The following is a 15,932-nucleotide window of genomic DNA, read 5'->3' as shown; positions in this document are numbered from 1 at the left end:
CTCCGTCCTTCCTGGGTGCAGACTCCTGGTGGTGGTTCAATGGTGTGGGAGACATTTTTGGGCGGCTCCTTGTACCAAGTGAACATTGACACCTCAGCCTGAGTATTTTTGTTTTGAATGTCCATTCCTTCATGACCACAGTGCACCCATATTTTAATGTCACTCACTAGAGTTCAGATCATTGGAAACTGGTTTCTTAACACGACGATGAGTTCACTGTATTCAAATGGCACAGTCACCAGATCTCCACCTTTGGGATTTGGTGGAGCACATGGTTACAGTTTGTATTCTGCTCTCAAGATGACCTTTAATTGAATCAAGGCACATCTGAAATACGTACTAAGAGGAAAGCAATACATGTATATGAAATACATGCAAATTCACACCCTTCTGCCTTTAATGGATTTATACGTCAGCTGGCGTTGGCGACCTTTATGCCCCGATTTTAACCCTCTCAGGCTCAAATGAAACTTTTTGTTGCTAATGCACAACCAAGTCCTGCAGTGGTACTTCGGAGTAAAAAAAACTCATAAAATATGTATGGTTGGTAGTTTTTAACTGTTGCAAATCGGCAACGCCTGCCTTGAGAGGGTTAAAACGAGATTAAGAAAAATAGACTTAAATGTCAGTCTTCTTTCATTATTCTTGTTGGAGATCGAATGTGTGATTGTCATTTTCCAAGACTTTAATGCATTCATTAAGTGTTTATTTTCAAATATGCACAATCCCTTATATACATAAATATGTTCAGTGTTCAGAACGCTACATTCACAAATCACGATCGTCAACAGTAGTTACAAGTTGCAAGAAATAAAAAAAGTCTGCTTGCCACACACAACAAAATTAAAACACCAACTCCAATATCAAAGGCAAAGGGAGTTAACATCAGCTGAAGATTCAGTTCGTGCCACCATTTAAGTCGATGTCTCAACACTAAACCAACCTTTCAAAGCCGAATGAGCTGCAAATGAGGCTCTGTCACAACACACTTGTATTAGAGAAGTGTTTTGAAAATGTAACGCACTTCACATTCTGGCTCCACATTTAAAAACAAGGATGTAGACTATGACTAAAAGCAGCCAGTGTTCATGACTTTGACTGAAAACGAATGAAAGCAAAGCCACGTGTGTTCTGTTAATCAAGAACGAACTCTTTCAGATGCTATCAAACAAAAGGACATCCCAATACAGATATTTACCAGCACACACGGCCACACACTGTTGGCATTAAAGCTCCAAAAATAAACAAAGCAAAGAAAATTCTGTCTGTCATTTTAATTTCATCAAAACAAGATAAACTCCAAAGAGAGGGATCCTGTCCCAGATGACGCTGGGCGAGACGCACTGGACCGAGATAGAAAGAGATACCAATACAGTACATGCTCACAACATGGGTGTTGTCAGAATCACTGATTAAACCATGCATATGTCAGGTTGCTGAAATAACAGTACAACACAATACCTATTTAACACATACGGTAACTGCCTGTGCTGTTCCAGAAATAAAATGTCAGTCAAAAATATGATTGTGGGGTTTTTTTTCAGGAAAACCAGATCAAGTATCTCAAAATAATCACAAACCTATTCAAATACACGTGTATACTGAACCTGAATCATTAAAGTGGACCTATCCTGCTCATTACTAGTCCCGTATTTTTAATACCTAACTCCAGAGCTAGCTCTTGCTTTCCACATTTCACAGTTCAAAAACAACCCTCCATTTAAGCCAGCTTTCTTCTGATTGGCTGCCGCTCTCAAATGTGCTACTGTTCTCGCAGTGAGATCTGTGTGTCTGAGATATGGAGGAGAATTAGGGCCACCATGTTCTCTCTCTGACATCAAACAGATCCAAGAAAAGAGAAACAAGTTGGACATTTAGGACAGTGTTTTGGTTCACCAGGACTTCAGTTGAACCCAGTATTTGAAACTCTGGCCATGTTTAATTGGAGCATCCACTACCAAAACAGTTTATGTGACATGATCAGGAAAAGCAGAATAGGTCCACTTTGAAGTAAAAAATCACCTTTTCTTTGCTATGATCAAGGTTTTTGTTGTATTTTTCTGCGCAACCTTTGGTTGATATCTCACTTTTAAATGAAGGAGCCACCTTTCTCAACAATCATTAATTCAGTCTTCTTCACACTACTGGTTGGGACTTAAAGCCAGGGAGTGTAAAATAGGGATCAGCTATTCTTGGTTAAAAGTTAAAAGGGAACATCAGGCTGAAATGTGCCGAGTATTTGGAAACACTGGGAAAGTGTAGCATCTATTGAAAGTTTGTAGCATTGGGCATTTGGCTTTTATATCTATAAACTGGATGGAAAACAACCTTCCCCTATAATAATGCATTCCCACTGGTAACAGCCTGTGGGAAACACTGCAGTAAAATGTGGTGACAACAATAAAAAGAGTGGCCCTAAGTTTTGATTGTTCAAAACCTACAGTGCTGCAGAGTGCACATTTGCACAGTTTGAGTATATGTCGCAGTTGATTGTCTTCTCACTCCTCTGCCTCTTTCACATCTCATTGTGTTTGTGTGTATATGTAGTAAATAACAAAAAGATGTTTACTGTGGTGAGTTCTTCAAGGGCACGGGTGTGCTCAGCAGCTCTGTCTCTGAAACGTCTCTCATAGCAGGGTTTCACCAACTGTAAGCACAAATTTGACTCTATATTACAGCTTTTGTTGGCTCCACATTCACAGCATTTAATACATTGTGCAAACACATCCTCCCACATGTCATGGCCAGTCAGAAAAGGGCCAAGTATTACCCTGCTGTGGTATAATACCACACACCGTTTGGAAAGAAACAAACAAAAAAACTTCTGTCTGTCTTGATAACACATTATTTTCAGTCTTTGTTCTCAAGTGTGCTCCAAAAAACAAACCAGTCTTTCAACCCAAAGTCACTGACTTGGATTCTGTGATCTCCTGCAAGGTAGATCGTGGTTGTTCTTTGGGCTTGATGCTAGCACTAACCATGTAAATATTGTTGTCACTGATCGTGTTGGAGACTTTGCACGGCTTACAACATAAACACAGCCACGACAGCTGATTGACCTCCCTTTTGAAGCTTTGGCTGAAGAAGTAGTAGATCACAGGGTTGTAAACAGTAGAGCTCTTTGCAAACATGCACGGCAGCAGGCTGACTTCAGGTGGGATGGTGCTGCTGTCACGGAAAATGGACCACAGGCTTACCAAACCGTAGGGTGTCCAACAGCATATAAAGCCTATACTGATCAAAACAGCAATCTGAAATAAAACAGGAAGATAAAGTCAGCAAAAAACTCTCAAAGTCGATGAAAACAAAGACAAGGCAAGAATTTCATTGGATTATGATTGGGAGCGTCACTGATTTAGTTATGGTTAGAAAAAAAACCCTATCAATTCTCAGGTTTTACATATTGGGACATAATAAGAATGATCTGGTTCTTAGAAAGTCTTAAAATGAGGTAAATAACAACTTCAGGTAAACAGCAACACATCACATCATGGCATTACTTAATAAAAACTAAGCCTAAATGCAGAAGCCGTGTGTGAAAAACTGTCAAGCACGGTGGTGGCAGGTTCATGATTTGGATTCATTTTCTTGCCACAGGACTTGGACACCTTGCAGTCACCGAGTTAAGCATGAAGTACCTGTATACCAAAGTGCTCTAGAGTCAAGGTTGAGGCCATTTGCCTGATGGAAAATGAGTCGTGCAACAGGACAGTGATCCCAAACACGGCAGCAAATCTCCAAAAGAATGGCCGAAGGCACACATATCAAGGTGTAGCGATGGTGTCAAGGTGTCCAGTCAAAACTCAGACCTCAACCCAAATTAAATTCTGTGGTTTAACCTTAAAGGAGCTGTGCATAAACAAATACCTGCAAACCTCACTGAACTGAAAGAAGAGTGAGGCAAATTCCTCCTCAGCATTGTGATAGACTGAAAAAGTCATACAGAAAACCATTTGATGTAATTGCTGCTTAAGGTGCTTCAACATCAGTGGTAAATGGCCTGTATTTGTATAGTGCTTTTCTAGTCCCTAAGGACCCCAAAGCGCTTTAGACATCCAGTCATCCACCCATTCACACACACATTCATACACTTGTGATGGCAGCTACATTGTAGCCACAGCCGCTCAGGGGCGCACTGACAGAGGCGATGGGGTTTTCCTAATTTTTTGACACACTGCTTCTGCACTGTTGCTTAGGTTTTGTTCAATAAATAATGACATGGTGTAATATGTCATATGGTTTACCTAATTTTAAAACCTGATAAGGACCAGTTCTTTTTTAGTGCCTCTTAATTAAACCATAGACAGAAGGTATGCTTACATTTGGCTCCAGATTGTGACACTTGTGGGTGTAAAATGGATTGGCTTAAAGTTTTCAACAACGAGGTTAAATGTGCTTTTCAGTCCTAAAAAAATTAAAATGAACTGATTCTGAGAAAGGAATAGGAGGGAACTTAACTAACATCAAGCCATTGGTTGACCAAACCACAGGGTATAGTGCTGACTGGATGAACCGTCTCTCTCGATGATCAAATATTCAACAATTTTCAGAATTTTAACCCTTTAAAGCAAACTACAGTAAAGAGCGACTCACTAGTAACAGCCTCCGATGGAGCTTGACGATGTTGGGGATTCTGTGGCTGTTGTGCATCGACTTTTTGTAGGTGAAATAGAGTTTGATGGCGATGCCAAAGTAGCAGCAGAGGATGATGACAGTAGGCATGACCAGGTTGAAGAAGAACAGGGAGATAACAAAAGAGAATCCCTCATATTTCATCTGGCCCCAGGCAAGTGAGCAGGACAGGCCAAAGGGTTCTGGGCCGTATCGACCCCAGCCCACTATGGGAAACAGAGCCCAGATCAAAGCATACAGCCAGGACCACAGGCACAGCATCTTCACCTTCTTCCAACTGATTTTCTCCCCTGCAGTGAGAAATAAAGAGAACAGTTGCTTTCTCCTTCTTATATGCAGTTAAATGGCAGAGCTTAGATAAGATCCTATATTTCTTAAATCACATATCACATGCATAGAAATAATTTAGTTTTATTTATTAAACACCGAAACACAAAAACAGTTGCCTTTATGTTAAAACGCAAAAACTCTGTTACACAGTTACACTGAAAACAGGTTTAAACATATGGACGTGAGCGAGATGTTTCTACCTTCAAACAATTAGAAAACATTGCGGATGGTATGTAATACAAAGGTAAGAAGATTTTTATTTCCATTAATTCTCTTTTATATTTGACAGCATGGCTCTTGTCTGTGACCTCTCTGCCGGTTCTATGCATACATGAAAAGAGGCAGATGTGGGAAGAGCATCTTTGGAAACAGTATTTTTGTCAGCCCTGAATTACTTACTAGGTGACTGCAGGTTGAGGGACACAATCAAGCGCACAACAGCCAAGATGGTGAGGTTCATGATGCTGGCCATGCCAAAGAAGAATCCTGCCAGGCCATAATAGACACAGGAAACATCTCCCCCAAGCCAGCGATGGCTCCAGGCAGACGCCACAGCTAGAGGGTACATGGTGACAGCTGCTCCCAGGTCTGTCATGGCTAGATTCACACTCAGCAGCTCCGGCGGTTTCATCCTGGACGACCTTTTGAATGCCACGATAAGGACTTGCAGGTTTCCCACAATGGAGAGCACAGCTGGGATACAGAGGAAGAGGAGAAGATGATATAATGAATAGAAGTCTAGCTACACAAACACACATGCCGTCTGCAAAGGTGTTTAAAGTGGTTGATGCCTTTGGATGCATATTAATCGTGCGTTAAATTATGTCAAATTTGTCCTTTAGCTGTTAGATGATTTAACAACAACAATAATCAGCATTCACTGGCCTTGATTGCGGTACGTGTGAGGTCCACATTACTGTTCCCCTGTGTTTGAAGAAGTGCATATAAGCACATACACTGACACACAGGTTAAACACACAGTGCATTAACAATGATCCTGATCTGTGTAAAAACACAAGACTCTGGATGGATGTTGGATTTGTTTCTCTGGAGAGGAGTGCGACCACACGGTCGTTACATCGTTTATTGAATCCACGGTAGAGGTTTAACTAAGGAAGAAGGACAGCTTTACCCACTGGCTGCCTGCAAATGACACACAATGCTAATCTTTTTAAACAGCCTCACAGCCCATTACAAAATGATTTGACCTTTTCTTTTATAATGGAAGGTAAAAGTCAGGCGAGCACCTAAGTGCAGCTTCAAGGTTTGTGTGAGGTGCTTTTTTATTACTAGTTTATACGCTTAGACCACAATTCAGAGATAAATACGTCACTTTTTACTCCTCTATATTTATTTATTATCTTCTGTAAAATAATTGCTGCAAAATCACATCTGCAGCACAGTTTAAAATAAATAAATAAATAAATCCATCAGTAGGAAAACGTTACAATGTACTGTTTTAAAGGAAGGAATTTTCTTTTTTGGGTATCTTTTGACCACACATTGATTTTTTTCCATTCTCTATTTACAGAAATCTTAATGAAATCTTAAAAAAAAAAAATAGATAAGGTAGTGTTAGTTGTTGTTTCTGACTCTATCCTCTCGTCTCCCTGCATTTCTGGAGCAGATGTATAAGACGGAGACGGAGATAAGGTGAAGCATTTTGCACATCAGTTTCCACACCTCAGGCAAATCTGTGTTTCATTAAACTCACTATGACATTTGCCCCATTAAACCTTTAGGGGATTATTTTCCTGATAAACACAAGATGTTTTTGAAATAGGCCAACCAGCATCTGACCATAGCCTGAAGAACTATTCACGTCTGCCGTTTAGTCTAAAGGCCAATAAGGATATTACTTAAAACATTGTACGTCTATTTGAGCTATCTGAACAATACTGTTTTTATCACACTGTTAAATATTCACATATAAGGGTAATCTTTTACCTCTGACCTCTCAGTAATACAGAAAACAACCACAGAAAGAAAACCATAATGTTAGGGCATTGGCAGGCGCTCAAAGCTGAAAATAACAGTACTTATTTCTTTCACATTTCAAGCAGAAAGAAGTCATGATTATGTCAGACACAGATTAACGCTAACTCTGTTGCCTCTCTTTTGTTTTCCTCAGCACAAAGCCGCCATTGTATCTCTCAACATCTCAACACTCTCAACACTGGAGTGGGTGATTCGATGAATTTCCTGCCAGATCGGTGAAATTGGTGAACGTATACGGTGATTATCGCTGTGATTAGTGTAGAAAGAAGAGCCTAGCTTCTGTTTTTGGCAGAGAACAAAAGGACAACAAAGGTTTAAAAAATCACCGATGTGGGGAAATAACCATGGTGATTACACCTTTTCTCAGAGATGGGATTTTTTAAAAGGAGGCACAAATATTTGTTGCTAGATCAGCTTTTGATGCTGGTCTCACAGTCATGGTAAAGCAATGGCTAAGAGAATGAACTGATGAGGATGGATAATATCTAAAAAGAAAAGTGACAATAAAATGTTCTGCAGGGGAGGAGAGAAGTGTACACATTGTGTTGAAGTGCTTTTAAAGTGCTCATGTATAATCAGCTTTCTTCACAGCCTCCGCAGTGTTGAACTGTGAGGTTCGGTTGGTAGATTTGGATCAATGCCCGTGTATTTCAGAGAGATAGTTTTCCAGTACATGAAAAATGTGAAAAATGTCCAGATGCTGAATGATGACCTGCTGAGCTTCAGGCTGTAATTAGAGCTAGCCTATAGTGTGCCACGTCTGCTCCTTGGCTTGAACATGAAACAGTTTCCAGAGGTGAGGATTATTCCTGAGCAACCTCAGCTTAGAGCACTGTGTACTTTCCTCTCACTCTCTTCTACTGTGGGTAATCTTGTTAACCTTTCCCCGTAAACTAGAACACCAAGAAACTCCTTTCCTGCACCTGCTTCTGTCTTAGCGCTTGAAGGACTACTTTAATGTTGCAGAAGTCCATTGTCTTAAGAGGAGTTCAGCATTATGGCCGCATATATTTTTAAAATCAGACATCATGAGTGAGAGGTCTTGGTAGCCGGGAATCGGTCTGCCAGGGGCTCCGCTCCTGGCAGACCAGCGTGTCCTGGATCTCCTGGGCAGATCCAGGACACGCTGGAGAGATTTTATCTCACAGCTGGCCTGGGAATGCCTTGATGTTCCTCCGGATGAGCTGGAGGAGGTGGCTGCGGAGAGGGAGGCCTGGGATTCTCTGCTTAGGCCCCTGTGACCTGGGCCCTGGATAAGCGGAAGAAGATGGATGGATGGATGAGTGAGAGGTGGATCAAGCTCATAAGTTGAAGACACTTATAAGGTAGTAATTTCTCAGTCACAGGTTCAATAAGCCCTAAAGGATCCTGCTTTTTTTTCTGTTTGACTCTAAATCATACTGGAGGTTACAACATGAACATAATGTTTATTTAATAAGAGTTGAAACAAGCAATTAAACCATAAACTGATTAGAAAGATTTTTATTGAGGTTTTAAATCAAGTGATGAGCCGTTTCCCAACTTTCCTTGACTTCATACAATATTTCGCCCACCTACTGGCTGTTAGATAGCAGGTATACATTGTTTTCATATAACGTTCATGCCCTGTCTTGCTGAACAAAATATTGCATTGATTTTTTTTGCTGGAAGCAACCTCAGGGAAACAAACAGATGACAAAACTAACAGCATAAATGCACTTCTGTGTATATCCAGCACTAAGACAGACTCCTTCGTCGTGAAGGGAGATTCTCTGACAGTCTCCCTACACAGGAACTCTTGATTTTATGTAAGATCTCCTTTGGGACTTTTTAAGCTCAAAGCCCAGTGACCCGATCAACTTCCAGCTCACTGCAAATTACTTTCAAGTGGCTTTAACTGCTCTCTGCAAACAAAAAAGAATCAATGGCGACATGTAACATCATCCCATATGTCTGCAAATAGAGTTTGTCTTAGCTACACACCCACTATCTCATGATTGAATTAATGGCTGGAGGAGTTATGTTTAGAAAACCCACATTATAACCAGTTATAATACAAATGAGGGAAGGGTTATGAAATACAGACACACAGTCACATTAATTCCACCCACCACATCGGTGATCAAGCCCAGGGAAAATTCTGTTTTACCACTTGCTTTATGGATTTGGTTGATGGTTAGAAGAAGAGTGCATGCATAATGTTGTGGAGGGGAATAAAAAGTCAGACAGGATCATGAGTTTGAAGCTGAAAATTGTTTAGGTGACGATGAATGTGCATATGCCCCACAAGTTAGATGTTAGTTACACGAGAAAGAGGAATTCTACACTAACTTGGATGAAGTGGTAGAGAGTGTCGCCAGGGGGAGAGGGTGGTGATGGTTTAAGAAGACAGAGGCAGAAGGATTTCTCTCCTCAACAGACGGTGGTGGATTTTTTTCTGTAGTGAACACATGCTTCAAGAAGAGGGAGGAACATAGGGTGATGTGTAAGAGTGGAGGCAGCTGGACTAAATCCTGGAGAAAGTGTAATGTGAAAGAGAAAAGAAACTGCAAGCTGGTGTGAGGGAAGAATGTAGCTCGGCAGCTAGACAGTAGTCTGTAGGACGACTCTGGAAGGAGAGGAAGTGAGTGAATTAAATGAAGGAGGTTAAAGAAGGTAAAATGTTACACAGAGTAGTTGGGTGGTAGGTAAGAGATAACAGATGGCTGGGACAGTACAACTGAAGTGGTGAGAGAAACTGCCAAGAAGGTGTTTTGTGTATCCTCTGAGCAGAAGGAAGAAGACTTGGTGGTGGAACGAGGCTGTGCAGGAAAGTATTCAAAGGAACAGGTTAGCAAAGAAAAAATGGGACAGTCAGGGAGATGCAAAAAGTATACAGGAGTACTGGGAGGCTATGCACACAGCAAAGAGAGGGGTGGCAAAGGAACGGACTTTAAGTGCGTTGTATGTGGACACTAAGAAAAGAAAAAAAGATTTGTATCAATTGGCTAGCAAGAGATTGAACTGGAAAGGACGTGCAGGAGGTTAGGGTGCTTAACCCTGGAGAACCCATGGGGTCAGATCCGACCCCATTGGTTTACTAGGGAAACCATGGGGTCAAATTTGACCCCATGGTTTCTCCAGGGTTAAAGATAGAGGAAGGAGTACTTTAAGGAGCTGATGAATGAAGAAAATGAGAGGAGCCCTCACTTCCTCCTGACTAATCCTCTGCGCTTCCTGATTCAGTAACTGCAGAGGATTAGTAATGAGGAAGTGAGGGCAGGCTATGAAGAGGATGAAAAGTGGAAAGCTGGTTGGTCCAGATGACATACCTGTGGAGCTATGAAGATGTCTAGGAGAAAGCACAGTTAACCAGGTTGTTTAACACTGATTCCAGTTTTTATGAACAAGGAGGACGTGCAAAGCTGTAGGAGCTACAGAAGGATTAATGAGCCATACAATAAAGACATGAGAAAGAGTTGTTGAAGCTGCATGGTGCACTGTCTTCTTTCAATATGGAGAAGGTTTGGACACATGCAGATGAAGCACATGGATATAATGGACAACGGATGCTGAGCATGGAGCTGCCAAACTGAAGGAAAAGAGGAAGACTGCACAGAGATTCATGGATGTAGTGAAGGAATACATGCAGAATGGTGATGTGACAGAGAGGAAGGGGTGAGGTGGAGGCAGATAATCCAGTGTGGTGACCCCTAAAGGAAGCAGACAAAAGAAGAAGCAGTAGGTTTGAAAACATGTGTCCCTCCTGGACAGACTGGATGTGAGAAAGACCTGTAGAGATCCAACTGCAGCAGCATTTGTGATCTATGGATACACACAGGGGTAAATGAAAAGGGGTCAATTATATAGTGGTATGACAGCCCTTACTGTTAGATTTAGACAGACAGATGAAGAGGCTGTTTTCATCCTAATCCATACATGGCTTAATAATGGTCTACTGGTACAGCATCAACACGTAGGAGAAGAAGTAACAGCGTGTTTTATATTTAGGGTGACTTTTGCTTAAAGGTCACAACATGGGACAATGTAAAGACGCAGCTCCTTTTTTTTCACGGGTACAAAGTTTGATGATTTTATTTGAGTTAAGCTACAACATTAATAGAAAGGATGGGTAGTTCTAAGAGTCTTTCTCCCACTGCACTGTCGCTTTTTGTTTGTAAAAATTGTAAAAAGATTTTTAAAAAATGTAAAAGCACATCTGCAAAGGATACACCTGTGGATCTTTGACTATAGCTTCCTTGGCAACCATTTGCCCACCAGACTGAACAGACTGAGGAACTAAAACATCCTTCAATGTGGAATAATAAGACTGACATCCAGGTCACAGGGAAAAAAAACGGAGGACAGAGGGAACAAGGAGGTGCAAATTACAGAAATGAGAAAATCCCTTTGTGGTCCCGTCGTTGTGATTGTTTGCCCCACCTTAACTGCATCTGCCTCTGCTCTTGTTTAATCATCCCTCTGTGTCTGTAGTCTTGTTCATGGTGTTTCATGCTCCTGTTCCTCATGCTGCTCGTCAGATGTTATCTCTGACTCTTTTAGTATCCTTAACTGTTCGTGCAAGTCAAATAAATGGTCATCCTTTTGTTTGGGTCCCCTGTAGACCTCGCCCCGGTAAAGGTCTTTAGTGTTTAACCCTCACAGATAAACATAGGATCCTTTTGTTTCTAAGCAGGCATGCTTTAAACAATGCAAGGGCTAATTTGAATCCAAAGGGAATTAATTTTCTTTTTTTAATCTTTGGCCATTCTGCACAAAGTCAAGGGTGTAGACACTGTGTGGGAACATCAGGATAAAGGGACTGTACTACAAACAGTTGGAGTAGAATGGTTTAGAATAGGAAGTCAATCGGATTACTTTAATGCAGCTGTAGCTAACTTGGTCTTCTATCATTATTAGGGGGGAATTCAAACTGTTACTAAACTTTTCTTAGCCTTTTAGCAGCTTTTATGAGTGTGCACATGGACGTCTCCCTGCACACATGTGCTGTTTTTCTGTTCCTGTGATGTGACTATGACTTCAATCACTGGATATAATTTGTCTGTATTTGTGTGAAATTTTCTGGGAAGAAACTTGCCTCATAACCAGAAGCAGAGCGATGGTGTCGGGACTGATTTCAGTGGAAGTGATTGATTAAGCCCTATATAGTGTATTTCCCCCCCTGTGGGCAGCAGAGAACCGAACAGAAATGAAATCAGACCAGGCTTTGTATTAATCATCCAGCATCAAAACACAGCACGGTTTATCTTTCTCTAACTTCTCTTAGCTTGCATTATTTATCCAGCTTCCCTGTAGCACAATCTGTCAGACTACAAACTACAGCTCATCTATGTTTTTATCTCAAAGCATTGCAAAGCATTGCTGTCCTCCCAATCCCACCACGTCACCACCTAAAAACACATGAAAGGCCAGCTACATTCTGAAATCATGTTTGATTCTAAATGCAAAATGCAGCACAAAAATAAAATAAGGCACACATTTCTCATGCTGGATAACAGAAAGATCAGCAGGGATGACCTGCAGGTATGAGGTGAATGTGGTTCCCAGACAGAACAACTACACCAACTGTTTTTGTCCATTAGAAGAACCAATTCAATACATCAAACCTCAAACATTTGGATTATGAACCTCTGCTGCTTTGCTTCATAAATCCTGCCATCAGTGGATGAAAGGGCCGGTGGTCTTTGTCCTCGGCTGCTATTCTCCACCCTCTATTATTTCAATCTATCAGTCTATCTTTGGTTGTGCAGTAGACTTACTGCTTAATGATGCATTTCCAGGCAGATAAACTGTGCGAAATAGCAGGAGGATGACTGAGTCTCTGTGCTTCTGTCCGTCTTATTGATCAGGAGATCACAGTAGCTTTGTGGAGATTTCTATGTTTTTAAAGTCTTTACCAGCAGGCTGGACACCAGAATTATCCCTGCACTGAATTCTCACATTAAGTCTGCACATGCACAGACAGACCACACCCCCTTTGGTCTCTCACCTGATAAGTGCCCCTTTGGTAAGATTTTTTTCTTCCCAGTTTCTGTCTGGCGTCATTTCAAATTTTCATTTTAAATATGGCCCCTGGCATCAGTTCTCAATAAAAAGCAAGGAAATGCCTCACAGCTGTGTTTCCATAATTCTTCTAACCCTCCTGCACCCCAGGACCTCCTTCCACCTTTTTCTGTCATCACAGCCACTGCACGCATTTGGAGCACCTTGAGGAGCAGCATCCTCTCTGACCTCCGTTCATTGGTGACAGGCAGGTAATGATAAGTGAATGATGGTAGTGTTTACCTCGGCCTCGTCCATGTCTGTCACTGTAATGATATATAATATCCCAAACATAAGTAATAATAACCTCCTCCACCCCCATCCTGAAGGCTGTAGTTTTTCTTTTAAATAAACTATTTTAGTAAACACAGAATCTAAGATCTTATATAAAGGGCGGCATACAAGGTTGAAGACTTACTTCTGTCACTTAGGATTATTCTGAAAGTTATATTATATATTCTCTGAAACCTAAGACCACTGTTCTCCTTACCTGACTGTACCAAACAGATTTCATGCAAATACACTACACACCACACAAACTTACTCTAACCTTCTAAATGACGGTGTGGAGGGTGGGTGTGGGAGATTTCAGATTTAAGCAAAACGTTAGGTCTCCTGTGACTTTGCAAAACGTCTGTCACATTTTCGGTCCGCTGACTTTATTCTGTTCTGCACGCATTTTCAGTATCATGAGATTATATTTTTTTTCCCAGTATTTTCTCAGAAAGCTGCTTTGAACTCATGTGCGCAAAATGGATTATAAAAAAAGATCACGCTCCGGGAGAATAAGTCAATGCTATTGAAGAGTATATTCCCAGACAGGATTAAGATGATCAGAGATGGGAAGCATTCAAAAACCATAAACTGTCATTGTTTCTAGTTTAAGTGCGATTTTCAACTTACTTAAGACCAGCAGGTAGCAGCCCGTGCCGATGTCCAGCGCCGGTGATAAAGCAGAGGTGTACTTATCCATGAAAACAATGATCAGTAACCAAGATAAAAGAAAAGTGTTCCTCATGCGATCCCGACGAAGCGGAGAAGAGTCAGACTGCGCCTCTGCTGCTGCTGCGCTCCGGTGTCAGAGGCATCTGTCCTCAGGAATGAAGCTGAGACGTGTACCGGCTGAAGCCTCGTGCCTGCAGCCAGCGTGTGTTGTCAGGGTGATGATGCGTAAAGAGAGGATCATCCAGCGTCTCCAGTGCCGTGGTGTCACTGAGCGTTAGATGTCAAAACGGGAAAACAGGTTTATGTTAGCTTCAGGTTGAGTTAGGTGAGAGTGGAGTGAGCTAGCCAGAGACCACAAAGTAAATAAATAAATATACAAGTAAAAAAAAAAAACTCAACCTTTTACCAATTAGACACAAAATATCCTGTTCTCAAATTTTGCTTTGTTGTTTTCAGTGAAGTATCTGAAAATCCCCTTTATGTAAATGGAGTCAACAAAATATTTATTGTATCATTATTTCTTCTGGTAGAACAAAGATAATTGTTTCTGTGTAAACAAGATAAGAAAAAGTTCCCCAAAATAAACACAAATACATACAAAATAAATACAAAAATAAATACAGAAAACAAATACAGAAAAGGGACTAATTTCAGCTATCACTTTTAGGCTAATAGACATAAAAGTTGAGGGGGCAAGGCTCTAGAGCAGGGGGCAGCTGCCCCCCCTTGCCCCACTGTAGATCCGGCCCTACAGTTAACTTTTGCTTACTCAGAGTAAGACTGCAATGTAAAATTACACAACATGAACTGCTATAATATGTAGCACGAGATCCATTAAAAACTGGCACAGTAGATTTAATAGCTTAATCGTTGAAATGCTCATCGTTAAAGTGGTGGTTAAAATTACCAAAGTAATTTTGCCTCTGTACATAACCACAATGTATTTTAAATATACTTTTGTGTAAACAGTTTTCAGGGGATGAAAAGTAATTGGACAAAATACCATCTTTTTAAATATTAGAAATGTTTTAATAGTCAAGTAAACTAACATGAGTCTGCTGAGCTAAAGCCAGGGTGCAAACTACAGATAAGGAGGAGTATGGTTCATCTTATTAAGACATCACATTAAAACATCACGTGGCAAATTCCAGGGGGAGCCTTTAAAATACTGATATACTAACATGCTCATTATACCAGTTTTTTATTGTCAAAAAGCCCCCAAGAGCACTTATTTCTCAATCTTCAAGGAAGGCAAGGAGGCAGGATACTTTTTTCCTGTTCATTTTCAGGTGACAAAATGCATCAAAAGGTCTTAACAGCTGGGGTAGACTGAAATTGCTTTCTCCTTTTTTCAGTAGAGAAAAACTTGCTCATTTTTTTTGACGAAAAAAGACAAAAAGAAGTTTTATCCTCTGACTGCTGTTTCTTTGTGCCGTCTCTTATCTTTTCAGTCCCTACATTGCTGTCGATACCAGCAGTAGATAACTGTCTGCAAATCTATTGTGGAGACTCAATGACTCTGACACTCTTCAGACAGCCTGTCACACATGACATCTATGGCAGCGTAACATGCAAAAGTAATATTTTAGTGCTGCTCAGGGGTGTGAAAATATTTTTCTTTTTGTCCTGTAGAGACTAAAGGATCTTACAAACGAGTTATTGTTGTGTCATTGACTTGTTTGTATTTGTATTTGTGTATTTGAATAATCAGTGTTGAGTGTTGTCATGTAAAAAAGTTGCCATAGCTACAGGGAAGATATTTAAAACCATGTTTAAGTGATTAAAGTTAATACATAGAGACCAAATGGGATTCTCCCAGCACTGCTGCCTCATTTTGTTGCATCACATTATTTTAACAACTACAGGACTGCTGCATATCAGAGCCTTCAGGTTACAAAAATACTGAGGCAATCATAAGAGGCTTAGCATGAATCTGTTGCACCAAGATACCCTGTGGATCTTTCAAAGCATGGCCTTTTTTACTTTTTCTTTCTTTCTTTCTTTTT

The 15,932-nt window shown here is 40.8% G+C and overlaps 1 protein-coding gene across 1 annotated transcript; it reads right to left on the bottom strand.

The window, feature by feature from the left end:
• Positions 1-669: 669 nt before the first annotated feature.
• opn8b (opsin 8, group member b) lies at positions 670-13,999 on the bottom strand. The gene is made up of 4 exons (XM_026142668.1): positions 13,885-13,999; positions 5,362-5,655; positions 4,594-4,922; positions 670-3,251 (listed from the first exon to the last, which is right to left on the bottom strand). The coding sequence occupies exons 1-4, from the start codon at positions 13,997-13,999 to the stop codon at positions 2,895-2,897; spliced, it is 1,095 nt and encodes a 364-aa protein (XP_025998453.1). The 3' UTR covers positions 670-2,894.
• Between the last annotated feature and the right edge of the window lie 1,933 nt (positions 14,000-15,932).

The sequence above is a fragment of the Astatotilapia calliptera genome, chromosome 15 (genome assembly GCF_900246225.1).
Source record: "Astatotilapia calliptera chromosome 15, fAstCal1.2, whole genome shotgun sequence".
In the NCBI taxonomy this organism is placed as follows: Eukaryota; Metazoa; Chordata; class Actinopteri; order Cichliformes; family Cichlidae; genus Astatotilapia; species Astatotilapia calliptera.
This window is presented reverse-complemented; position numbering and strand designations above follow the sequence as displayed.